Genomic DNA, 26,633 nt, shown 5'->3' on the forward strand with positions numbered 1-26,633 from the left:
AAGGTCGTTTTCCATACTCCGGTGGTGCAGTTAGTGCCCCGTTGAGTCCGTGTGTGGTTTTGTCTTGACTGGGTAAGACCTCGGCATGGCATTCTGTAGAGAGTCGCAAGGGTGCGTGTGGAATTTAGCAGAAGCCCACAGAACTGATCTCGTAATAACTGTGGAACATTGCTGGTGTGATGAGGGAGGTATGGGTACAGCAGGGTTGACTAATGAATAAGACCACCCTGTACTCTAGCTAGCTAAATAAACTTCAGTTTGTCCCCTAATGCTAAACTAAGAGGCCACGTATACTGTCAATCAATAGATCAGTAATAGTGGAAAACTATTCTCACATGTTACAATATGGTGTTTGTCTGTTGAAGACCGAGGTCTCTCCATTTTTCTTCCAGTTTTCAGTGAGAGACAGGAGTGAGATTGTCTTAATATCCTGGGTCTGATTAGTGTTGCTGTGGGTCCCGGCAATGTGCGCTTCATTGGTGTTGTCTTTACAGTCAGCTGCGTTATTGCTATCAGGATCTGAAACGCATTTTGATATTCTGCGTGCTTGTCTCCTGATATGGGAGAATCTGGGGTTGGTTTCAGCGTAACATTTCTCAAATGTTTCTCCAGGCAGTGAGCATGTGCATGTTGGTGTGCATCAGCCTGGTTTATTTTGGTTGACTGAATATGCTCTGCCCAAGTGTTTTTCAGGAGCATGTCCACTGGGATCGACAAGCAGAGATATCCATAGACGCACTAAAAGGAGAGCCCAAGCTGTGACTGTGTGTGAGAGAAAGAGCAACAGAGGGCGTTTAAGTGGACGATGGATATAAGAGCGTGTGCCTGTGCGCGTAAGACACAAACACACTTGTGTGGCTGCCAGCCAAATAGTGTGAGAGGGGAGTGTTGGACTGTGTGTGTGCGTCCAGCCGTCTGGTTGTGTTTCCATCCAGAGCGTCTGTCTGCGGCGTCACGTGGAGTCCCATTGCCAGCTGAACTGCAGGCCTGGTGAACCTGTGAGCTTTGTGTTAAATATAGATCGCTTATTTACACACGAGTGCCGCCCGGGCCTTTGGGCAGCACCGGGACGTCACAATCCTTACTCCCAGAGCTGACGCACGAGGGGAGAGGGTAGAGATCATGACGCAGAGCACACACACATACACACACTAACACAGAAAAACGCATGCATAATAAAATATAATAATTACACAGCACATGTTATAATTGTGCTTACGCTACCTTGATTATTGTGTATGTGTCTCTGCGTAGGAGTGTGTGCATGCAGGCACACACGTCTGCTTGTGTGTGTCTAGGGCTGTGGTGGCAATTGAATTTGGGGTGATGGTAATTGGCCGGCGAAATGACCGCGGTCTCCGTAATAACCGTTTGAACAGCAACATTTGTGGGATGCACATTTTCTCCTCTCCTCCGCTCCTGATGCATGTGCTGCCATAGAATAGAACGGTCGTCCCCATTCAAGTCGATGATGGCTAAGTGGGTGGACTGGCGGCTAGGCTTGGGCGGTATACTGTATACCGGGGCATTTGGAAATAACCACAGGATGGTTTTTCAATACCGTTGAAGCTATTTATTTCTATTTCTATACATTCTTAATATTTGTAGCTTCTTTAAGTAAATACCCGCTGTCAACTTGTGCAATGCGTTAGGATATACAGTCGCCAAAAAAAGTATGTGAACCCTTTGGTATTACCTGGATTTCTGCATAAATTGGTCATAAAATTTGATCTGATCTTGATCTAAGTCGGAACAATAAAAAAAACACTGTGCTTAAACTACTTAACATACAAATCATTGTATTTTTCGTATCTATATTGAATACATCATTTAAACATTCACAGTGTAGGTTGGGGAAAGTATGTGAACCCCTAGGCTAATGACTTCTCCAAAAGCTAATTGGAGTCAGCTAACCTGGAGTCCAATCAATGAGATGAGATTGGAGATGTTTGTTAGAGCTGCCCTAATTTAAAAAACACTCACACTTTTGTTAGCTATTCACTAGAAGCATTGCCTGATGTGAACCATGCCTCGAACAAAAGAGATCTCAGAAGACCTAAGATTAAGAATTGTTGACTTTCATAAAGCTGGAAAGGGTTACGAAAGTATCTCTGAAAGCCTTGATGTTCATCAGTCCACGGTAAAACAAATTGTCTATAAATGGAGAAAGTTCAGCACTGTTGCTCCTCTCCCTAGGAGTGGTCGCCCTGCAAAGATGACTGCAAGAGCACAGCGCAGAATGCTCAATGAGGTTAAGAAGAATCCTAGAGTGTCAGCATAAAGACTTACAGAAATCTCTGGAACATGCTAACATCTCTGTTGACGAGTCTACGATACGTAAAATACTAAACAAGAATGGCGTTCATGGGAGGACACCACGGAAGAAGTCACTGCTGTCCAAAAAAAAACATTCCTGCACGTCTGAAGTTCGCAAAAGAGCACCTGGATGTTCCACAGCGCTACTGGCAAAATATTCTGTGGACAGATGAAAGTTGAGTTGTTTGGAAGGAACACACAAGACTATGTGTAGAGAAAAAAGGCACAGCACACCAACATCAAAACCTCATCCCAGCTGCAAAGTATGGTGGAGGGGGCATCATGGTTTGGGGCTGCTTTGCTGGACAGCTTGCCATCATCGACGGAAAAATGAATTCCCAAGTTTATCAAGACATTTTGCAGGAGAATGTAAGGCTATCTGTCCGCCAATTGAAGCTCAACAGAAGTTGGGTGATGCAACAGGACATCAACCCGAAACACATTAGTAAATCAACAACCAAATGGCTTCAACAGAAGAAAATACGCCTTCTGGAGTGTCCCAGTCAGAGTCCTGACCTCAACCCGATTTTGAGATGCTGTGGCATGACCTTGAGCGGTTCACACCAGACATCCCAAGAATATTGCTGAACTGAAACAGTTTTGTAAAGCGGAATGGTCCAACATTCCTCCTGGCCGTTGTGCAGGTCTGATCCGCAACTACAGAAAACATTTGGTTGAGGTTATTGCTGCCATAGGAGGGTCAACCAGTTATTAAATCCAAGGGTTCACATACTTTTCCCTTTTCCCCTGTGAACGTTTACACGGTGTGTTCAACAAAGACATGAAAATGTACATTTTTTTGTTGTGTTATCTGTTTAATCAGACTGTTTGTCTATTGTTGTGACTTCAATGAATATCAGATCAAATGTTATGACCAATTTCTGCATGAATCCAGGTAATTCCAAAGGGTTCACATCATTTTCTTTCCACTGTAAAGCACGCTTTTCATTTCACCCTTTACAGCTTCATAATGTAAATAATGTTTAGTTCCCCTGAACAGTTGAGACAGTCGCGTGTTTGTAAATGGCACAACGGGAGAAGACGGGCCCAGCTGTGTATTGATGGGTCGCTTTTATATTGAAATATTTGCTTAAATATAGTGATCAGGGACGTGCAACTGTAGTTTTACGTTAGTGCAACACATTCAGAAGAAAATAGCTTTGTTTTCATGAACAGACGTGGAACGCTGATTGGCTGGCATCCACAGAGGTGAACTTCTTTTGTTGTTGCAAAAACGATGCATGACCATCATATTTTTGTATGTTTATCATAGAATGACTAGCCAGCGACACTTCCTAATATTTTGCTTAGTTATTTTACCAGAGAAAAGTAGTCTGTCTACACCCAGAAAAATGCTACACATCAGTCCTAGTGCTCAAACATGTGTCCGATGCCCGGCAGAAATTACAAGCAGAAGCATGTTAGATCTGCGTTTACAAAACGCTGCATGAGATTTCTGAGCCGTATTATATTTCTGTCAGAACAACAGTTCTGCGTTGACGTGACCCCTAACTTGCTACTTGTCTAAGTCATTCACTCATTTAATAAGGTGACAGGGCATCGTATTGTGTAAGGGAAGCGTTCTGCCGTGTTTGAGAAGTCAAAGCCCTTTGGATGAGTTGTCTGTACACCGTCACCATCATGCTTCACCGTAGGGATGGTGCCAGGTTTCCTCCAGACGTGATGCTTGGCATTCAGGCAAAAGAGTTCACTCTTGGTTTCATCAGACCACAGAATCTTGTTTCTCATGGTCTGAGAGTCCTTTAGGTGCCTTTTGGCAAACTCCAAGTGGGCTGTCATGTGCCTTTTACTGAGGAGTGGCTTCTGTCTGGCCATTCTACCATAAAGGCCTGATTGCTGGAGTGCTGCAGAGATGGTTGTCGCTGCAGAGATGGTTGTCCTTCTGGTTCTCCCATCTCCACAGAGGAACTCTGGAGCTCTGTCAGAGTGACCATCGGCTTCTTGGTCACCTCCCTGGCGAAGGCCCTTTTCCCCCGATTGCTCAGTTTGGCCGGGCGGCCAGCTCTAGGAAGGTTCTTGGTGGTTCCAAACTTCTTCCATTTAAGAATGATGGAGGCCACTGTGTTCTTGGGGACCTTCAATGCTGCAGACATTTTTTGGTACCCTTCCCCAGATCTGTGCCTCAACAAAATCCTGTCTCAGAGCTCTATGGACAATTCCTTTGACCTCATGGCTTGGTTTTTGCTCTGACATGCACTGTCAACTGTGCATATATATAGACAGGTGTGTGCCTTTCCAAATCATTTCCAATTAATTGAATATACCACATGTGGACTCCAAGTTGTAGAAACATCTCCAGAATGATCAATGGAAAGTGGATGCACCTGAGCTCAATTTCGAGTCTCATAGCAAAAGGTCTGAATACTTATGTAAATAAAGTATTTCTTTATTTTATTTTAATTTGCAAACATTTATAAAAACCTGTTTTTGCTTTGTCATTATGGGGATATTGTATGTATGTATGTATGGTGTTGTATGAGAAAATCTATTTAATCCATTTTAGAATAAGGCTGTAATGTAACAACATTTTTAAAATGGGAAGGGGTCTGAATACTTTCCGAATGCACTGTATGTATGACTATGAGCTGCATCGCCTGTCGTTGCAATTTGGTTATTTTTGTTTTTCATCGTTAGCATCCCCTTGTGTACTAAGCCGTAAATCCCAGAATGAGAGAAGGACGGTATGACGATATGAAAATCTGGAAACCACTGGTGGCCATGGTCAATGTACCCATAGGAGCAAAGGAAATTAAAGCAGGAAGTGTACCCATCAATATGTGTTGTGATTTGTTTATTCAACTCAACTTACATTACAAAAAAATACTTTCCATTACATCAGTTAACATCATTTGAATGAACATTCTACATTACCATTGAAGTTATTGGATCACAATACCAGGCAGCCATTGCGAGTGTATCCATGAGTTTACCAGTCAAATTGCCAGGGTTAGAGATTCCAAACCTGTTCATTTCATTCTATGTGTGCCGCTGCTGGATTTTTGCGGGTGTTGCCTAGGTAACCGAAGACTCGTTTGCAAACACCTTGCTTGTTTCTGCCAGGAGTAAAAAAAGTTTGATCACGTTAAGAGTCCATGTTACCGCAGAAACTGACTCGAATGCCTGGCCGCACCGTCTTCAGTCAGCTGTTCGTTCATATCTATTTCAAGAATAAGTAACAAGGGAATTCCGACTGATTATCTCAGTTAATTCTCCCGTCTTAAGTCTTGTTTGTTTTCAGGGCCAGGAATGAGAGCAAGAGAAAGATAGAGGGAAAGAGAAAGAGAAAGTGGGCGAGAGTGACTCCTGTCTTTAGTCTTGTTTATTATTTCCCCCCAGAGAGACGGAGAGAGAATACAAGTGCGGGAGAGAGAGAGGATGAGGGCAAGAGAGAAAGAGAGTGAAGGTCGGGAGGGCGGCTCCGCGTGGACAGCCTTGGTGTCTGGTTCTCAATGTCCACCTTGACCTTAGCTTAGGTCACCTTCCCGTTTCTCTCCTTGAGAAAACAACACGGTGAACTCCATTCCGCCCGCACACCCTCGTCCACCCACACTTAACTCTTACACAACAGAGCGTAATGGACGCCAGTCCAGCAGAGCATTCTTCCCCGCTCGAAGCACCATTCATTCACACACAGCCTAGAGAGAGAACTATTATGTCTTGTTCCTTCCCTGATGGGTGAGCCAGTTTCTCTCGACACCATTCCAGGACACCCTTATCTGTGTCCTCCACTGCTAACGTTGTCTTGATTGATACGTGGAACCACTAAGGTTACTGGTAAACAAGAATGGCCTGCTTTTCTCTTCTCTGCATCTCCGGACTCACTGTGCCAAGTGCTCTTGGACACTCTCGGCGATATCCAGAGTAGCCTTTCTTGTCCAGGATACGGAAGTAGCCTGCCAGGATATTGTCCTTGTCCTCTGTCACTGAGTGTGTGTGCCTCCCTCTCTTTTCTCTCCCGCAGCGATAGAGACACAGAGTACCAGCTCAGAGGAGATAGTGCCAAGCCCGCCGTCGCCCCCTCCTCCCCCGAGGGTCTACAAGCCCTGCTTCGTGTGCCAGGACAAATCCTCAGGATACCACTATGGAGTCAGTGCCTGCGAAGGCTGCAAGGTGAGACGCACCCTTACATAGCCATCCATTCCACTCTGTTCTATACTATTTGATCCAGGGTTCAATCGTCGGTTGCTTCTGAGGGGTTTCCTGTGAACGGGCTGGACCAATGCATATTGGGGTGCCCATGTTGATATTTATAACACTTGTCCTGGTTTGGAATGGTAGTACCCAGTCCCAGGAGACCATCACCCTAAGGCCCTACTATAATTCATGCACATACTATGCATAGCATCAGCATTATCTGAAGTTCAGAATATACATAGATTGGTTGGGGTGCATTTGGGGACGCCCTATAAAGAGTGAACTGGGCCATTTGCTTATGTCATCGCTTATGGCACCCCTCCTATATCTATACATGATGGGACTGTCAGATCATCTGGGCTATGCTTCAATATTGCACTATACAGTTCTCATTAACTATATGAGGAATTGTTTCTTTAAGTGGCTTCAGTTTGAGTGTCTAGCTGCTGTATCTGTCCAACTCCAAATGAAGTCATTGTCTTGAGTGGGTGTTCCTGCCAGGTGGCATTCTGCACTCTGAAGTGGTATCTGGCTCCTGCTTCCTTGTCTGCAGTACTGCGTTTCATAAGACGGGGTCGTGGAGTTGTGTAAGCCTGCGAAAGCTTGCGTCAGCAGTGGTGCTCTGGAGGACTCGCTGTTCATCTGCCATGCATGGAGGTTGAGGGCAGGGCGATGGCCTGAGACTGGCAGACAGAGGGAGAGGGAGGCTGGATGACTGGCTGTGGTGGTGACAGGTGCCCATTAGGCCTGCCTCACATGGCTGGGCCCAGGGAAGATAACACCTGGCTTGTAGGGGGAATGGCTGGAGAGAGGGAGGGACGGGGAGAGGCGCTGCAGGATGGGAACCTGGTTGCATCCAGGGTGGAGATGAGGGGATTAGGTAGATGGTGAGAAGGAAAGGAGGAGAAGATGGAAAGGACAGGACCGGAGAGGAGGCGAGTCGAGATGATGGAAAGGGGAGGAAAAAAAGAGTACAGTTTCTTGAGCACACAGTCCTGTTTTAACACAGTAGCGCGAGGCAAGGTCTCGCCTCTGTGCGTTCATTGAAACTTAACCTACCCTCTAAAAGAAATGTATACAAAGTAAATAAAGCCTTAACCTGCCTTTTGGGGGGGGGGGGGCCTGTTGCACGTCCTCAATAGCTTTTAATGTGTCTCTTAACTTCACCAATAATAGGCCCTGATTTAAATAGGCTACGGTTGCGTGTGTGAAAGCATGGGTAAGCACGGGCTGTATCAGAAACCAACTGGCACCCATGCTCGTGTCACTTTCCTGCTCTGCTTAAGCTCACTGACTCAGGATGCTGTGCGTGCACACGTACATGTTTGTGTGCACATCCCTTCCGGGTGGTAGCTACCCCAACGCCAGCTGCTAGTCTCCGCCCCCAGCCGGGCGTCCTGGGGAGAGCAGAACTTTGAAGAATTCAGCATTCGCCTCCCCTCTCCTAGTCTTCTAAACAGGAGACGAGTGAGCTTTGTATCCTCAATCATTCAATACAACAGGTGTATTCAGACCCATTGACTTTTTCCAGATTTTGTTATGTTACAGCCTTATTCTAAAATTGATTTTTTTAAACACACAATAGCCCATAATAACGAAGCGAAAACAGTTTTTGGGGGATTTTTTAAAATAAAAAAACATACCTTATTTACGTAAGTATTCAGACTTTTTGCTCAGGTGCATCCTGTTTCCATTGATCATCCTTCAGATCTTTCTACAACTTGATTAGAGTCCACCTGTGGTAAATTCAATTGATTGGACATGATTTGGAAAGGCACACACCTGTCTATATAAGGTCCCACAGTTGACAGTGCATGTCAGAGCAAAAACCAAGCCATGAAGTCGAAGGAATTGTCGGTAGAGCTCCGAGACAGGACTGTGTCGAGGCACAGATCTGGGGAAGGGTACCAAAAATGTCTGCAGCATTGAAGGTCCCCAAGAACACAGTGGCCTCCATCATTCTGATATGGAAGAAGTTTAGAACCACAAAGACTTTACCTAGAGCTGGCCTCCCAGCCAAACTGAGCAATCAGGGGGAGAAGAGCCTTGGTCATGGAGGTGACCAAGAACCCAATGGTCACTCTGACAGAGCTCCAGAATTCCTCTGTGGAGATGGGAGAACCTTCCAGAAGGACCATCTCAGCAGCACTCCAGCAATCAGGCCTTTATGGGAGGTTGGCCAGGCGGAAGCCACTCCTCAGTAAAAGGCACATGACAGCCCGATTGCAGTTTGCCAAAAGGCACTTAAAGACTCTCAGACCATGAGAAACAAGATTCTCTGGTCTGATGAAACCAAGATTGAACTCTTTGGTCTAAATGCCAAGCTTCCGTCTGGAGGAAACCTGGCACCATGGTGGTGAAAACATCAATGCTGTGGGGATGTTTTTCAGCGGTAGGGACTGGGAGACTAGTCAGGATTGAGGCAAAGATGAACAGAGCAAAGTACAGAGAGATCCTTAATGGAAACCTGCTCCAGAGCGCTCAGGACTTCAGACTGGGGTGAAGGTTCACCTTCCAACAGCACAACGACCCTAAGCACACAGCCAAGACAATGCAGGAGTGGCTTCGGAACAAGTCTCTGAATGTCCTTGAGTGGCCCAGCCAGAGCCTGGACTTGAAACCGATCAAACATCTCTGGAAAGACGTGAAAATAGCTGTACAGCGACGCTCCCCATCCAACCTGACAGAGCTTGAGAGGATCTGCAGAGAAGAATGGGAGAAACTCCCCAAATACATGTGTGCCAAGCTTGTAGCGTCATACCCAAGAAGACTCGATGCTGTAATCGGTGCCAAAGGTGCTTCAACAAACTACTGAATAAAGGGTCTGAATAGTTATGTAAATGTGATATTTCAGTTTTTATTTTTAATAAATTAGAAAAAATGTCAGCCTGTTTTTCTTTGTCGTTATGGGGTATTGTGTGTAGATTGATGAGGAAAAAATACAATTTAATCAATTTTAGAATAAGGCTGTAACGTAACAAAATGTGGAAAAAGTCAAGGGGTCTATATACTTTCCGAAGGCACTGTATATACGGCCACTCATCGGAGACCGGGGTAAGTTGAGGGGTTAGCAATTTAGCATTTCCTTAACTAGCCCATCTACAAAACCCAACCCTAGGGTGCGGTGAGGAATAATGTCAGACCAAACTACTTAGAGACGGCTCATTTGTTTGTTGTTGAAGCGGAGTCTCTGTTTTTTTTTCTCTCTCTCTCTCGTTCCCTCAGATATAAACACATTAACATAAAATGTGTACGCTCTCCTCATTTATTGTCTCGGAGGCATCGATGCACAGCATGAAGCCTTTTTTTTTTCGACGCTAAGACACTTAACATCTTAAGCCCCCGCCATCGCTCCTCTCTCTAATGTTGCAGTCTTTTTTAGCTGGCCTTGTTAAAGATTCACATCTTTAGTAATGTGCCTGTCGTAGGGTTGGCCGATTTTTAGATCAAATTCATTTGAATTTGTTTTAGCGCGATATTCCAAATGCCAGTATCACGAGAATCATTTGTTATTATGTCCGCTTGTTCTCATGTTGTCTTTTTGGTCTGGTCTCTTTCGCTACTTCTGTGCTGTGTGCATCTCACCATTTACATACACACACACACACACACACCAAGCCCCTCTTCCCGCCACTCACAACAAAGATGAGAGCTCACTTCTTCCTCTGTGACGAGCGGTTTCAACTCGCTATTTGTATTTGAGCATTGGTCCAACAGAATCGGTCATATGGACACCGAAACACATTGAGACATTATTTCTAGCGAACCCTTTTTAAGTGTCAACCCCTCAAATTGCGCGCACCGCAGACGCTACTAAAACGGGATTATCAATAAACATTGATTCTGGGAAATGTATGTTCAGTTTTGTCGGTACCGCTAGCAGCATTTTAGACAAAAACCATTATACTAGCTGTATAGTCTGTGTTTTATACATGTGCAATAAACATGAAACACAATTATATAAGGATTTGGCAACTCTTTCACATTCTGAGAAGTAAGGTAGGGCACTTGATTTCAACATCGGAACAAAGTGGACAGGCTAGCATGCTGTTAAAACAGTTGGAGACGGACAGAACGGTGTGTTGATAACAATTCAACTGTTCTACCTTCTTAGCTAGCAAATATATCCAAGTTTGCTAATCTTGAAATATAAAGATTAGCTGGCAACTCACTAGCACACGGGCTTTTGCTTGATTTGTTTGAGATCTGTGTTCACTTCTTATGGCTGCTACAAGAAGTTGGTCATTATTAGTGAATGTGCATTATGCATGGTTCTGGTTAAATTAGTAACAAAAAGGGTATTTTCATAGACTGATCAGTAAAAAGCAGAATAAACAACACACACCCACATACGCATACAAATGTAGAAACGCGCGCACACACATCCCCCACATTTAAAACCCCCCACAAAATGTTAATCACAGCGCAGATGGTTCGCCTGCTCTTTCTCTTCGCTAATGATAGGAGTGTGTTCAGTCTTTTGCGTGTCGAATATCCAAGCCTGCTTTACTGAAGTTCCCGAGACATTGCAAGCCAAGAAATTCAGTTTTTTAATTTTTAATTTAACCTTTGTTTAACTAGGCAAGTCGGTTAATATCAAATTCGTATTTACAATGACGGAACAGTGGGTTAACTGTCTTGTTCGGGGGCGGAACAACAGATTTTTACCTTGTCAGCTCAGGGATTCGATTCACCAACCTTTCGGTTACTGGCCCAATGCTCTAACCACTAGGCTACCTGCCGCCCATACATCAGGTGCATATCTACAGTACACAGAATGGATTGTACAAGCCACACACACACACACACATACATATTTAACCCCCCTCCTGCCCCATCTCCTCCTTTCCTCTCCATTCCTCCCTCCCCCCTTCATCTCTCCGCGCTCCTCTCCTCAGAACGCTGCAGGGTGGCTGACAGGCCTGCTGAGGGCTCTTGTCGTCTGGCGGATTAGCGCTTATACAAAAAGAGGCTTAAGGCGCCCAGGAAGCAATGACTCCTAATGGGGATGGGGAGGGCGGGGGAGGGACAATGGCTAACCATGAGGAGAGGTCCAATCCCCAGGGCCACCTGAGGCGTGGTATTGGAGGGATTGGTTGTCCCCTTTTTTATATGTCAAAGGGACTGGGTCAATCCTCCCGTGGCCATCAGGGTCAGGGCACCAACGGATCACAGGGAGACACACCAGGGTCACTGGCAGGTCGTTAGATATCGGCTATTGATTGGCTTTGAAGCCGTAGCTTGTTGTCCTGTCGTGTATTTTGTTTATGTTATGACTGTGGATCCTAATTTGTTTTAGAGATAGGGCCTAGATGTGAGTAATGGAGTCTCACTCTCACTATAAAATGGACATATTTTCTGTAGTCAGGGCCAAGTCTTAATGCTACGCATGTTTTTGTAGGTATTTGTTAGTGCTTTAATGCAATACTAACAAGCCATTGTTCAAATATATCTTTCATGCCAAAAATCTCTAATTAGAGCTTGGTAACAGAGTCTCAGCCAGTTTCCATCTATTCTGGGACGGCATACAAACCTGCATAACATGCGGTTCTTTGGTGATAATCCATTAAAGGAGAAGTTATTTTTTTACAACCAAATCTGTTTGCTTTTTTAAATGTAAATGGTATGTTATAGAAGAGTCCAGACACCTTTTTTGTGATTTCACTTGTTTTTGATAAACTTACCCCAGACAGTGAATAACTTCCTCATTCTTGTTGTGCAGTATGGGGGCCCTGAAAAAACCATTAACAGAAAGTTCTCAGTATAGTGATGCGGAACTTTAGATGTTGTACATATGAAAATGTGTCATTCCAAACTTAATCTGAAACGTTATATTCAATCTTGTGCGACTCGAGCTGTTTCCCCTGCTCCGCTGTGCAGGCCGGGTGTGTCCGTATACATCGGATCCACATCAACGGGACTGCAGTAGAGAGAGTCAGACGTTTTAAGTCCCTCCGCGTCCAAATCACAGAGGACTTGAGTTGGACCAACAACACCACCACTCATGTCAAGAGGGCGCAACAGCTCCCCTTCTTCCTAAAGCTGCTAAAGAAATGCTACCCCCGGGTCCTCTCAATACTACCACTGCACCATCGAGAGCGTCTTGACCAGTTGCATCACGGCCTGGTACAGGAATCACTCCATCTACGACCGCAAGGCCCTCCAGTACATCACTGGGGCCGTGTTCACAGCCATCCAGGACATCTACTTGAAACGGTGCTTGAGGAAGTCCCGCCGCATCATCAAGGACCCCACACACCCCAGCCACGAGTTGTTCACTTCCTTATCGTCGGGCAGACTGGTTCGGAGCATAAGGTCTGATACCGTCAGGCTCACAGACCGTTTCTGTCTACAAGCCATCAGACTGCTAAACACGTGAACTGGACAGACCACCTGAACTGACTCGCCGCACCTTAGCACGCACACACCCACATAGACACATATATACACGTACACACACAGTCATGCTACACACACATCACACCTGCTGCTACCAAACTCTTATTTACTATTGCTAATACTGCACAATTTAAACACTTGCCCACCAATCCCTCTTTCCCTGATACATGTGTAAATATTGCACTATAATTCATACCTTCCTATATTATACTTATGGTTAAATGTTTATTCTACTGAGTCGTGTACTTTGTTTTGTATTCTTATATTTTATTTCTTATTGTTGTTGCATTGTCGAAGGAACCTCCAAGTAAGCATTTCGTTGGACAGTATGTACAATGTGTGTCCTGTACATACGACCTAATAAAACGTGAAACACGTCCCACCAGCCTCCCATCTCTCTTCTCAGGAGGGGAGGACCAGGAGAGCGAAGGATAGATGGTGATCCAGGAAGGACAAATTGTGGTCTTTAGTGCATGGGCCATCTGTCGACCAGAGAGCTAATCTCCTCTTGGCATCTTCTACAGTATCTGCCTTTGTGCCATATTGCGTTCTTTGGGAATACACAAAGTGGGTAGATGCCTCGGATGGTCGACATTGTATTGCTATGGTTTTTAGGTTTTGCAGCTTTGAGACTCATGGTTTAGTGTTGTGTATTGCGATATCCATTCTTGATTCAATTTTAAAAAGACAAAGGTTTCACTCTAGTGTCTATTCTTCACAATGAGAGACGGGTCCATTTGGATGTGCTTTCTTGTACCCCCCCCCCCCCCTCCTGTCCTTTCATTTTGTTTCAGATGTCCGCTCATCCTTTTAGATTCAGAGTACGTTTTAAACCAATGTTCTCTCTGTAATGATGTTGGCCTCCACCCAGAATTGTTTTTGCCGGGCCATATCAAGATTTAAAGTAGGGCATTGATAGGTAGCTAGAGGCTAGTAGACTCTGCGTTTTGTATCCCCAACCCGTTTTGACTTACTTAACATCCTTAAAGCATCTCTCAATGTCCCTAATGCTCCATTGCCAAGGTAGGAAGGTGATCTCATGAGATGGCAACATGAGTTAATATTTTATTCTCCTACCGATGACTCATTGCTAGGACTTTCAAGAGCTTAGTGTTTGGTAGCTCGTTGCCTTTAATTGTGGAGCATATGGCCACACTCCAGTACTGTTATCTGTAGGTTCTTGAATCTACACACACACACACACTCACTGACAATGTCTCTCTCCTTCCTTCCCATCTCTTTTCTCTTGCTCCCTCGTTTTCTTCTCCTATCTCTCTCTCTCTCCGTCCCTCTGTCCTCCAGGGCTTCTTTCGGAGGAGCATCCAGAAGAGCATGGTGTATACGTGTCACCGGGAGAAGAACTGCATCATCAACAAGGTCACCAGGAACCGCTGCCAGTACTGCCGGCTGCAGAAGTGCTTGGAAGTGGGCATGTCCAAGGAGTGTGAGTAGTAGTGCACTACTATATTACACTACAACAACCTGCCAGTGCCAACCCTAACCTCGGTACACTATACACTACACCCTTCCAGTCATGCCATCAACCACACTACAGTCAGAGGGCATGACGTCATCCAAACTATTCACAGACGATCGGGACAGTTCGACTGGGTCCCATCTGGGATGAAATGTCTATGTATTTGATTGAGTTCTGATTGATAGTATATGACTGAACTACACTACACCAGCCACTCCAGCCTGTAACCTCTGAGCCAACAGGCAACACGTACTCCGATCCCCATCGTTCTCTGTCATAAAGCCTCATAACTGTGTACGTGTGCGTGCGGCACTGGCCCAATACACAGTTTGGCTTTGCACAGTAATGGTGGTAGCTTGGTGGGCCTCTGTGATGAATATGTTAGCACCTGCGGAGAGTGAAAGAGCAGGCTTCGCCTCTGATCAGGGCATCCCGGGGGCTGTGTGAACACACACACACACACACACACACACACACACACACACACACACACACACACACACACACTGTCAGACCACATAAGCTAATTGGTGGAGGTGAGAGGGAAGACCAATGGCCGGAGGGGCCTTACCTCAGCTTACCCACACACACACACACACACACACACACACACACACACACACACACACACACACGTCCAAACTGTATACATAGCAAATATACTCACGCAGGCAAGCACACACAGACCCTCTCAGCCCTTTCCCTCCTCCATCCCTCTCTCTGTCGTCTCTCTGCTATGGCATTTACCCTCTTCATGACACTGTAATGCTCTGCGAGTTCCCCACGCGGCGGGCTGTCTGAGGCTTACTGCAAAGTAAGTTATCCTCAGCGCTCCTTACCTCTGAACGGGCCCATTAATCATGGTTATAACGATCACGGCAGGCAGCTCTGAAACACCCACAACAGGGACAGACGGGGGAGATAGTCTACTGCACGGCTGATGTTAAAAAACAACCGAGGGGCCTCCCGGGTGGCGCAGTGGTCTAGAGCACTGCATCGCAGTGCTATGCTGCGCCACCAGAGTCTGGGTTCGCGCCCAGGCTCTGTCGCAGCCGGCCGCGACCGGGAGGTCCGTGGGGCGACGCACAATTGGCTTAGCGTCGTCCGGGTTAGGGAGGGTTTGGCCGGTAGGGATATCCTTGTCTCATCGCGCTCCAGCGACTCCTGTGGCGGGCCGGGCGCAGTGCGCGCTAACCGAGGGGGCGGGTGCACGGTGTTTCCTCCGACACATTGGTGCGGCTGGCTTCCGGGTTGGAGGCGCGCTGTGTTAAGAAGCAGTGCGGCTAGGTTGGGTTGTGCTTCGGAGGACGCATGACTTTCGACCTTCGTCTCTCCCGAGCCCGTACGGGAGTTGTAGCGATGAGACAAGATAGTAATTACTAGCGATTGGATACCACGAAAATTGGGGAGAAAAGGGGATAAAATTTAAAAAAAAAAATAAAAAATAAAAAATAAAAAAACAACCGAGACAGACTCAGATGTTTCTTCTGTCCATCTCCCTAAGGGCTAACTTCTATGTCAAGTTAAAGAAGAGCCCATATAGGTTCACTCTTACTCCCGTACTCCCTCCTATTTAGTCGTTGTGTCTGTGTGTGTTTGTACTAGAGGGTTATGTTAGTGTCTGGTAAGTGAGGGTGTAGTGTTGATTTGTGTCCCCGTGTCCTGGCTGATAACTTTGGCCGTGTCGCGGTGCTACTTCGAAAGAGGTGGTGGTGGGGGGGGGGGGGCGAGGATCTGGCCATCTGGGGGCCTGCGGGGAGCCACCGTGGAGGCTGGGAGGAGCGGCCACTCTGTTAGGGGACATCTCGGTGACCTTGCGTCCGCTCGACAACTCCGGCATCACTGCCAGTGCCAGGTGGCCATGCCAAGGCAGAGAGAGGGAGAGGATGAAAGAGGGATGGGGGTTAACACGGAAAGCCTGAGAGAGCCCGAGTGGTGTCAAGGAAAGGCAGGGCTGGTAAATGCTCTTTTTCAATGTCAATGTCGACTTTTTTTCCTTTCTTTTTTCTTAGGCGTTCCGTTGAAACTGACAAACCTGCTGGTGATTACTGTATGCGTGTAGAATGTTGAGTTGATTTATGTTATGAAGTTGGGGAGGGGGGGGGGTTGTATTTGGTTTCTAACTAAGTGAGTCAGATGTACTACATGTTTTTCCGTTTGTATGATGTCTATTGTCTACCGGTGAATTTGTGTGTAGAATATAGTCTGTGTGCGACAGAGAATGTGCCCATTCAAGTTGTAGGATTTGTTGAGTCGTGTTTTGAATTTGGTTATTAACATTCAGGTTATATGATAGTCCATTTCAGTATACATGACCCCATCCTACCAGCATAAACTTTTCCCCCCGTGTTACTGTGGTAGGGTGTGTGTGGTTGTGGGGGTGACTTTACTGTGCTAGGGGGAGCCCTGTGTTAGTTAGTTTGTGCCCTGTCAAGGGGGTAAACCTGTACCCCTCCTTTGTCGCCTCAGCTCCTCGCTCCAGCTCCAAAGGCGGGATGGTGTTGGGCCCCCAGCCGCCGCCCCCACCATTGGAGACCGGGAGGGGACAGACTGGGGGGCCAGGGGCGGACAGGGCAGCTCCCCCGGGTAAGCAGCCACTCCCCCAACCCCCCTTCCACTGTCCCCTCTTCCCTCCATCCCTCATCCCCTGTTTTCATCTCCCGTGCTGTGCCCTAGCATCTCCAGCATGTATGAGAGGAAGAGGAGGGTAGGAGCGGGAGGGAGAACACGTTTCATCGTTGCTCCGCCGCTACAGAGCGGCGAGGGAGAGGCAGGCAGGGGAACATTGACATATTTATCTTTCCATTGAATTTCATCTGTGTGACGGACGACCTGTCGCAGTTTTCATTTTCCTCCCTCAAATTATCTGTCTGTCTGCCGGCCCCCTCTCTCTTTCTCGCACACACAGGCATATACACACGTGCACATATTCATACAGATTCATGCAGACACATTGTCAAACGTAGCCTTTTATATTATGAAATCCACGATTGATGGGTGTCTGTGTATTGCTTCTAGCATACCGCACACAATACAATACTGTTCGCTACAATGAAGATACTGCTAGTGTGTGGTTCATATCAGTGGGCAAGACTATGCTACACGGTCATACCATTTGAGAATGCTAGACGTAATCCCTCGTAGATCAAACAAAGGATTCACGTAGACACTATTCACGGTGTACACACAAACACACACACACACACACACACACAAAACAATGCGGACGGCTGTTGTATTTCTCCTCCTCGCTAGCCCTGCTATGGATCTCCCGCCAGTTATTGCACGCGGCAATTCTCCATGACTGATCGCGAGTCCCGGCTAATGGTTCTTTAATGACTGCATTAAATTGTGTTGTGCGGCTTATGATTGCGGTGCCAATTTGTCAGCACGGGTAATGTCTCTGCGTTAAGGATGCCCTACTTTTATTTAGGAATTAATTTAACGTCTCCAGCGGACCCCTAATGGCGACGGGGCCGCTGAGTCACTTTGACAGCCACAGAGAGCAGGGGAGGGCCCGAGACACTCTCTCACGAACACACATGCACACACATTCTCACATCACTTAGAATTCTCAGCTCTCCTCACCTGGCAGTTCCTTTTAAAGGTGGATGGACTTCGTGGTAAGGACAAATAGCAGTTGGCAATGCATAGCTGTGTAGATGTAAAGAAGTGCTTTTTTTAAGGCTAATTTCATCTGCAGTCCCTTGGGTCTTTGTGATGTGATGGTGAGCTTACTTAGCAACGCAAACGTTCTGCTGTTGTGTAATGTTTGACTCCTAGACTTGAAGCCCCCCCTGTCTCTCTCGAAGCTATCCAAGGAGGAAGGCCTGTCTGCGAACTGATTAATGAGCGTTGTCCCTGTATGGTGAATCCGTGTCTGGCTGGCCCTGGGCCAGTCCCCCCTGTCATATGTTGCCCCTTAGACAGACACTAATCTATGGTCAGTTTTGTGTACCCCTCTTAATGGTTAAGGTTAGGATTTGGACATGGGGAAGCTGATCCAAGATCTGTAAGGGTAACCTCTGGGTCGAGGTCTGGGACCGCTGGGTCTGCACAGAAACGACACCACTTACTGGGGCTACAGCTGGTGACTGGAGAAAGAGGGAGGAGAGAAGAGGGGAAACAAAAACACAGGGAAGCGCTATCAGATAACATGTGACGCTTGGAGAGAGAGAGCGCGACACAGACTGGGGGAGCAAGCTAGCTCGTGAGGATTAGACGAGAGCAAGAGAGGAATGTGTGACGGCAAGGAAGAAAGAGAAAGAAAGAATGAGTGAGAGCGCGAATGCTGGAGGGGGTTGTGCAGCGTGCGGGGGTGTGGGCTCAGCCAAGCCCTTTAAACCATTACTGCCTGGATATTTGTCATATTATGTTATTAGATTAGCCGGGGCCTCTAATGAAAGCAGTAGCAATTTATCAGCATTACGTATAACCTTATCCGCCAACCCTATCTATCACCTAACCTGCCCCCCTTCACCCCCCTGTCAGACCTATACACCCTGAGGAGGGGGGAGGGAAGGACCGGAGAGGGCTGGATATACCCTAATGGCTTTCCAATGCTTAAAACAGCGACGGCTGGTGTGTTTGTCATTTCGGGAGTAAGTGTAGCTACATTCGCAGAGGGAATGGCATTTCTCCAGCTTTCTTTTTGGATTATTCCAGGGCTTTTCCTCAGTGATATCGCTCTCCCCCCTTCGCTGACCTCTCATGGTCTCCCAGCTGGGATCAGAGCTGGAATGTGTTGTGGTAGCTTCTTAGCTACAGTGGCCCTCGCAGCTTTTTCGTTCTCCTACCTCAACTTAATCATCCTCTTCCGTCGTGTACCTGTCCTGCTAGCTAGCCTACCTACACTACCTCCTGCTCTTGCCCTTTTGCTACCTCTTGTTTATATCTCAGTCCCCTCTTGGTTTCGGTTTAGATACCCACGCAATTTGAGTACTGTTCCACGATTTGTTCCCCCAACGCAAGTGAAGTCCTGGGTGCTTCACCCACGGTTTAATTTCACTAATGGTCTTTCCATTCTTTCTGTCACTGATATCAGAATTGCTTTCTAGTTAAGGCGGGAAATGCAGTATCCTTCCTAGACTGTTTGTAAAGACCCCTTTTCAACAAAACCTTTAATTTTTTTATTTAACTTACACATTCCACTCCTAAATATCCGCCCTGTATCTAAACCCTGCTTCTCTTCCTTCTCTCTCTCTCCCTCCAGCGGTGAGGAATGACCGGAACAAGAAGAAGAAGGATGAGAAGAAGCAGGAGTGCCCGGAGAGCTACGTGCTGAGCATTGAGACGGAGCAGATGATCAATAGGGTCAGCAAGGCGCATAAGGAGACCTTCCCTTCGCTCTGCCAGCTGGGCAAATACACCACGGTGAGCACCACAATACTTAGAGAACGAGTGCGTGTTTGTGTATGTGCAATCTTATAGACAAACCAGTGCAGTGGATTCACTCATCTGTCGTTTGATATTGTAGCCCTTTCCTGCAGTCAAATGACCTAGTGGCCTCATGGGTGGAATGTTATGAATATTTTTCATGATTCATTAAAAAAATCCAGTCTTTCTATGTCAAATGGTTTTGTTATTTCAGTCTTCTGTGATATACACTGCTCAAACAAATAAAGGGAACACTTAAACAACACAATGTAACTCCAAGTCAATCACACTTCTATGAAATCAAACTGTCCACTTAGGAAGCAACACTGATTGACAATAAATTTCACATGCTGTTGTGCAAATGGAATAGACAAAAGGTGGAAATTATAGGCAATTAGCAAGACACCCCCAAAAAAGGAGTGATTCTGCAGGTGGTGACCACAGACCACTTCTCAGTTCCTATGCTTCCTGGCTGATGTTTTGGTCACGTTTGAACGCTGGCGGTGCTCTCACTCTAGTGGTAGCATGAGACGGAGTCTACAACCCACACAAGTGGCTCAGGTAGTGCAGCTCATCCAGGATGGCACATCAATGCGAGCTGTGGCAAAAAGGTTTGCTGTGTCTGTCAGCGTAGTGTCCAGAGCATGGAGGCGCTACCAGGAGACAGGCCAGTGTGAGACCATATGCTGACATATGCACATTTGTGGCCTGCTGGAGGTCATTTTGCAGGGCTCTGGCAGTGCACCTCCTTGCACAAAGGCGGAGGTAGCGGTCCTGCTGCTGGGTTGTTGCCCTCCTACGGCCTCCTCCACGTCTCCTGATGTACTGGCCTGTCTCCTGGTAGCGCCTCCATGCTCTGGACACTACGCTGACAGACACAGCAAACATTTTTGCCACAGCTCGCATTGATGTGCCATCCTGGATGAACTGCACTACCTGAGCCACTTGTGTGGGTTGTAGACTCCGTTTCATGCTACCACTAGAGTGAGAGCACCGCCAGCATTCAAAAGTGACCAAAACATCAGCCAGGAAGCATAGGAACTGAGAAGTTGTCTGTGGTCACCACCTGCAGAATCACTCCTTTTTTGGGGGTGTCTTGCTAATTGCCTATAATTTCCACCTTTTGTCTATTCCATTTGCACAACAGCATGTGAAATGTATTGTCAATCAGTGTTGCTTCCTAAGTGGACAGTTTGATTTCACAGAAGTGTGATTGACTTGGAGTTACATTGTGTTGTTTAAGTGTTCCCTTTATTTTTTTTGAGCAGTGTATATAAAGTGTAATATTGGCATGCAAACTCAAAATGGAATACATTTCAACTCTATATCTGACAAGGTACAGGTGTCTTTTTTTTTTTTTTGCAAAAGTTTTAAAAAATAAACTGAAATATCACATTTACATACAATTGAAGTCGGAAGTTTACATACACTTAGGTTGGAGTCATTAAAACTCGTTTTTCAACCACTCCACAAATTTCTTGTTAAGTCATTTTTCCAACAATTGTTTACAGACAGATTATTTCACTTATAATTCACTGTGTCACAGTTCCAGTGGGTCAGAAGTTTACATACACTAAGTTGACTGTGCCTTTAAACAGCTTGGATAATTCCAGAAAATGATGCCATGGCTTTAGAAGCTTCTGATAGGATAATTGACATCATTTGAGTCAATTGGAGGTGTACCTGTGGATGTATTTCAAGGCCTACCTTCAAACTCAGTGCCTCTTTGCTTGACATCATTGGGAAATCAAAATAAATCAGCCAAGACCTCAGAAAAATGTGTAGACCTCCAAGTCTGGTTCATCCTTGGGAGCAATTTCCAAATGCCTGAAGGTATCATGTTGATCTGTACAAACAATAGTATGCAAGTATAAACACCATGGGACCACTCAGCCGTCATACCGCTCAGGAAGGAGACGCGTTCTGTCTCCTAGAGATGAACGTACTTTGGTGCGGAAAGTGCAAATCAATCCCAGAACAACAGCAAAGGACCTTGTGAAGATGCTGGAGTAAACAGGTACAAAAGTATGTATATCCACAGTAAAACGAGTCCTATATCGACATAACCTGAAAGGCTCCTCAGAAAGGAAGAAGCCACTGCTCCAAAACCACCATAAAAAAGCCAGACTATGGTTTGCAACTGCACATGTGGACAAAGATCGTACTTTTTGGAGAAATGTCCTCTGGTCTGATGAAACAAAAATAGAACTGTTTGGCCATAATGACCATCGTTATGTTTGGAGGAAAAAAGGGTAAGCGTGCAAGCTGAAGAACACCATCCCAACCGCGAAGCATGGGGGTGGCAGCATCATGTGGGGATGCTTTGCTGCAGGAGGGACTGGTGCATTAGAGTGACCATCGGTTTCTTGATCACCAACCTGACCAAGGCCCTTCTCCCCCGATTGCTCAGTTTGGCCGGGCAGCCAGCTCTAGGACAAGTCTTGGTGGTTCCAAACTTCTTCCATTTAAGAATGATGGAGGCCCGTGTGTTCTTGGGGACCGTCAATGCTGCAGACATTTTTTGGTACCCTTCCCCAGATCTGTTTTTGCTCTGACATGCACTGTGAACTGTGGGACCTTATATAGACAGGTGTGTGCCTTGACTCCAATCAAGTTGTAGAAACATCTCAAGGATGATCAATGGAAACGGGATGCACCTGAGCTCAATTTTGAGTCTCTTAGCAAAGGGTCTGAATACTTAAATAGATAAGCTGTTTTCACTTTGTCATTATGGGGTATTGTGTGTAGATTGATGAGGAATTTTTTTATTTAATCCATTTTAGGATAAGGCTGTAACGTAACAAAATGTGGAAAAGGGTAAATGGTCTGAATACTTTCCAAAGGCATCGTATTATTTTAAGACTACAAAGAAACACACTGTGTGACCCTGATTTAGCCCACTGCAGTAAAAGGTTTACCGAATGATTCTTCTAAGTGTTGTTTAAGAATTGCTTCAGAACCTTATTGGTGCCGCTACCTTTCATTCTCATCTCCAGAGTACATGCATTTGATTTGTTTTGTAATTCATGTCTGTGTGGAGCCTTGAATGTAAGACTTCGTCCACTAAAGACTTATTAGCACTCAACCTCTAACTCGTCTCTCCCTCTCGTTCAGAGTAACAGCTCGGAGCGGCGTGTGGCTCTGGACGTGGACCTGTGGGACAAGTTCAGTGAGCTGTCCACCAAGTGTATCATCAAGACGGTGGAGTTCGCCAAGCAGCTTCCTGGCTTCACCACGCTCACCATCGCTGACCAGATCACCCTCCTCAAGGCCGCCTGTCTGGACATACTGGTAAGGACCGCCTTTGGTTCGCTCTACTAATGGTGGTCTGGAACAAAATCCTGCACACCATCTCAGATCGCTCTTCGGGATCAGGTTTGAGTCGCTCACCAACGCTGGTCCTGGTCCATCTGAGGGGGGAGTACAGGCGTTTGTTCCAGCATTAAAACACCATATCACCTTAATTAGTTGAAACTAATGTATTAGTGCTGGGGTGGTGTAAAAACCTGCACACCATCTAGTTGTTCAGGCCCAGGATTGGTGAGTGGTGACCACTATTATTATATAACATCTGTTCATACGATTGCTGACGTGTCAGCTACTTATCCATTCATCCCCTGTGCTATTGCATGATTGGCCCACATATTGGATTTGTTGACATGCTCAACAAATCCTACGCCCCGCTCCTTCAGATTCTGCGGATCTGCACGCGCTACACGCCGGAGCAGGACACCATGACGTTCTCGGATGGCCTGACGCTAAACCGGACGCAGATGCACAATGCCGGCTTCGGACCTCTCACCGACCTGGTGTTCGCCTTCGCCAACCAGCTCCTCCCCCTGGAGATGGACGACGCCGAGACGGGACTGCTCAGCGCCATCTGTCTGCTGTGTGGAGGTACTGCGGCTGTTTGGACTGACCCAATACTACTGCATATATACACGCACCCATACACAGTGATTGAAGCTGATAATGACATTGTGTCCAGGTAGGGTAGTGGTTCATCTGCCTCATCTTCAATTGGCTGTGAAGGTGCCGCTGTCTTAAACAAATAGGTCTGGTCACATCTCTTCTCATTATAGGCCACTAACACTATCGTATTCCAGCATTCACACATTGGACAGGCCCAAAACTAGGAATGTAGACTAGTGCTGTATCTTGAGAACCATTTAGTGGTTAAACCTCTAGAGTCTAAGCCGAGGGGGTTCCAAGCTAACATATGGAATTGTTTTAAGATGGTCATACCAAGGATCATTTATCTATTTGATTTAGAATTTTAAGACCCCTTAAGGTATCAAAGAAATATAGGATTATTATCATTATTTGATGAAACATTGAATTTGGCATTACTGCTATTATCCAATAGAACCACATTGAATAACAGATTCACTACGTGGAACAATAGATGGTCCAAAAAATACATCTAAAGAAAGTTTGTTCTGAAGTGTCTGTCCTATATCTGAGAGGTATAAGAAAGATCAGGAAACTATGACATGTATTCATCCCCTTATTTCAGGCACTAAACTATCTCCATTTTTTTTTAAACTGGTCCCGGGGGACCTGCAGACGAGTCTTGTGAGCCTGTGGGTGTCCTAATGTGTGAGTCTCAGCTTTCCACAGAGGGGTCATATTAGTGTGTAGGCCAAACCGTTCGGACGCTACAGACGTTTTCACGAGAATACCGATTTGGGGGATTTCCCCGTGGTCTGACAGACACCGCTCCATCTCTGCCACCTTTCAACGCAGATACGGCGGATGATTCAATTTCCCACAGGGCCGTGGAAATTTGTAGACTAAGGGTTGATAGTAAAAATTTTACAATGTGTACTTAGACATTCTCAGTATTGACCTACCTGGAGATAGTTCAGGAGGTGTAGCTAATCTGATGAACCGCATTGTAGAATACAGCCTGGTGTGAGCTCTGTTTTATCACATTCCACCTGACTGAACACACCCCGGTAATTGTGTTTGGCTGTGTGTAGATCGGCAGGACCTGGAGCAGGCAGACAAGGTGGACGTACTACAGGAGCCCCTACTGGAGGCGCTGAAGATCTACGTGAGGAAGAGGAGGCCTCACAAACCGCACATGTTCCCCAAGATGCTGATGAAGATCACCGACCTGAGGAGCATTAGCGCCAAAGGTGAGAGGCAGTCCGAGACGTCGACCTACACACAGCTGTGGATCAGCCATATACTTCTGTGTCAATTAGCCTTATGTTATATTGTATACTATGTATCGCAATTAAGGTACTTACTTTGCAACGTCCGTGAACGTTTAAACTGTCCGTAAAGGATTGTAGAAGGTCTACATGATCTATACTGTCATTGCAAATGTAATGTAGATCCAAGTCAAATGTGACTAATTCATAAAGGGGTTGAATGACGACAACAGACTAACACCGTATATTGGTCCGCCTACCTAATCGATGCCTTCCTCTGTCCCCCCCACCCTTCCTCAGGAGCTGAGCGTGTCATCACCCTGAAGATGGAGATCCCGGGCTCCATGCCCCCTCTCATCCAGGAGATGCTGGAGAACTCTGAGGGTCTGGAGAGCGGGGCCGCGGGCACCCGGACCAGCGGAGCCCCCCCGGGCAGCTGCAGCCCCAGCCTGTCCCCCAGCTCCGCCCAAAGCAGCCCCAGCCCCACCACACAGTCGCCGTAGCAAGCCCTCCCTTTTCCTCATTCACTTCAATCTCCCTGTGGGTTTGGGGGTGTCCTCGCTGGACACAGAGACCGGCGTGCTCTTAAGTGTTCCTCCCCCCCGCGTGACACACCCTCTCCTGCTCCTCCCCCTCAAAGACGCTGTCTGGAAAATGGCGAAAAGGTGGCGGCGGGATTTCTCCGAATGACCATACTGGAACACTGCTGACATCTCCCCCACGCCCCTCTCTCCCCACCTCTACCTGAAAGACTGAGGGCAGGAACAGGAAGGAGCCGTCCGAGTTGTGAACACTGGTCCACTCAGGGAGGCTGGCGGGAAATGGGGACAGACAAACGGACAGGACAAGCAGCGAGACTAACACCAGACACTTTTTTTTGCGTTTCTCAGAGGAGGAAAGCAGGCATGGACTTGTCAAAGAAGACCACACAAAAAGACTGGGTCTTTCTACTTTTCCAACTTGGAAAAAACAGATTTCGTACAAAAGATATATAAATATATATAGAAAAGTAAGGAACTATTGTGATTGACTTGTACATGATGGAATAACAGGTTAGAGAAGGTTATAATTGTTGTTGATTTAAATGCTCTTATGTTCCTCCACTGTTTTAATCGTTTCATACTCATGAGAGTATCAAATGAGAACTGTTCCATTGTTTTATCACATACCCAATGTTCTAATTAACAAAAGTCAAGAAGTTGAAATAGCTTTTTCAATTCACAGACACGACATAGACATGCACAGAAAAGAGTTCCGAGAAATGTCGCACACTATTCCGGGTCGGGTTTGTTTTTCCTCTTTGTTGTTGCCGCAATGAGAATGGAAGAAAAAAAATGATTGTATGAACTTGGTTGTATGTTATGGTCACAGGTCCTTCAAGATATCAGATTAATGAAGATTCTTTATTTTAAGTTGCCTTTGAGTTCATGTATATAAGCTGTATTCATTTCTTTAAACTGAAAAGTTTAGCCTTAACCTGATTTTTTTTTAAACTAAAAAAATGAATACCTTTCGTGTTTTGTTCATAGATTTCTGTTTCAAGAAAGAAAGAAAAAACATTTTGAGCACTTTTTACTGAAGGAAATTCATCCCCTTAAATGAGGGACAGGTCCATATTTATCACTATGATTCTGACATACAGCAGCCACAATTTAGTTCATTCTCACTCCTTAAATTACAACAGATTTCCATGAATAGAAAAGAATAGAAAACCATGGCACTCATATTGAGGCTGTATGAGGATTTGTAGC

At 46.1% G+C, this 26,633-nt stretch overlaps 1 protein-coding gene across 7 annotated transcripts in view; it reads left to right on the forward strand.

Annotated features, from left to right (window-relative positions):
- The window catches only part of LOC139541950 (retinoic acid receptor alpha-like), a 221,263-nt gene extending 194,874 nt beyond the window's left edge, over positions 1 to 26,389 (forward strand). For 5 of the 7 annotated variants that reach the window (XM_071346878.1, XM_071346880.1, XM_071346879.1 and 2 more), the window contains 8 exons: positions 6,299 to 6,447; positions 14,173 to 14,314; positions 16,817 to 16,933; positions 19,560 to 19,720; positions 22,838 to 23,014; positions 23,416 to 23,620; positions 24,706 to 24,864; positions 25,183 to 26,389. In XM_071346878.1, coding sequence (XP_071202979.1) covers positions 6,299 to 6,447; positions 14,173 to 14,314; positions 16,817 to 16,933; positions 19,560 to 19,720; positions 22,838 to 23,014; positions 23,416 to 23,620; positions 24,706 to 24,864; positions 25,183 to 25,385 — 1,313 coding nt within the window. In that variant the 3' untranslated portion in view covers positions 25,386 to 26,389. The remainder of the gene's footprint in view (positions 1 to 6,298; positions 6,448 to 14,172; positions 14,315 to 16,816; positions 16,934 to 19,559; positions 19,721 to 22,837; positions 23,015 to 23,415; positions 23,621 to 24,705; positions 24,865 to 25,182) is intronic. The other 2 variants (XM_071346882.1, XM_071346877.1) reach the window with 1 other exon arrangement.
- The last annotated feature ends 244 nt before the right edge of the window (positions 26,390 to 26,633 follow it).

Source organism: Salvelinus alpinus, chromosome 17 (genome assembly GCF_045679555.1).
Source record: "Salvelinus alpinus chromosome 17, SLU_Salpinus.1, whole genome shotgun sequence".
NCBI classification, from domain to species: Eukaryota; Metazoa; Chordata; class Actinopteri; order Salmoniformes; family Salmonidae; genus Salvelinus; species Salvelinus alpinus.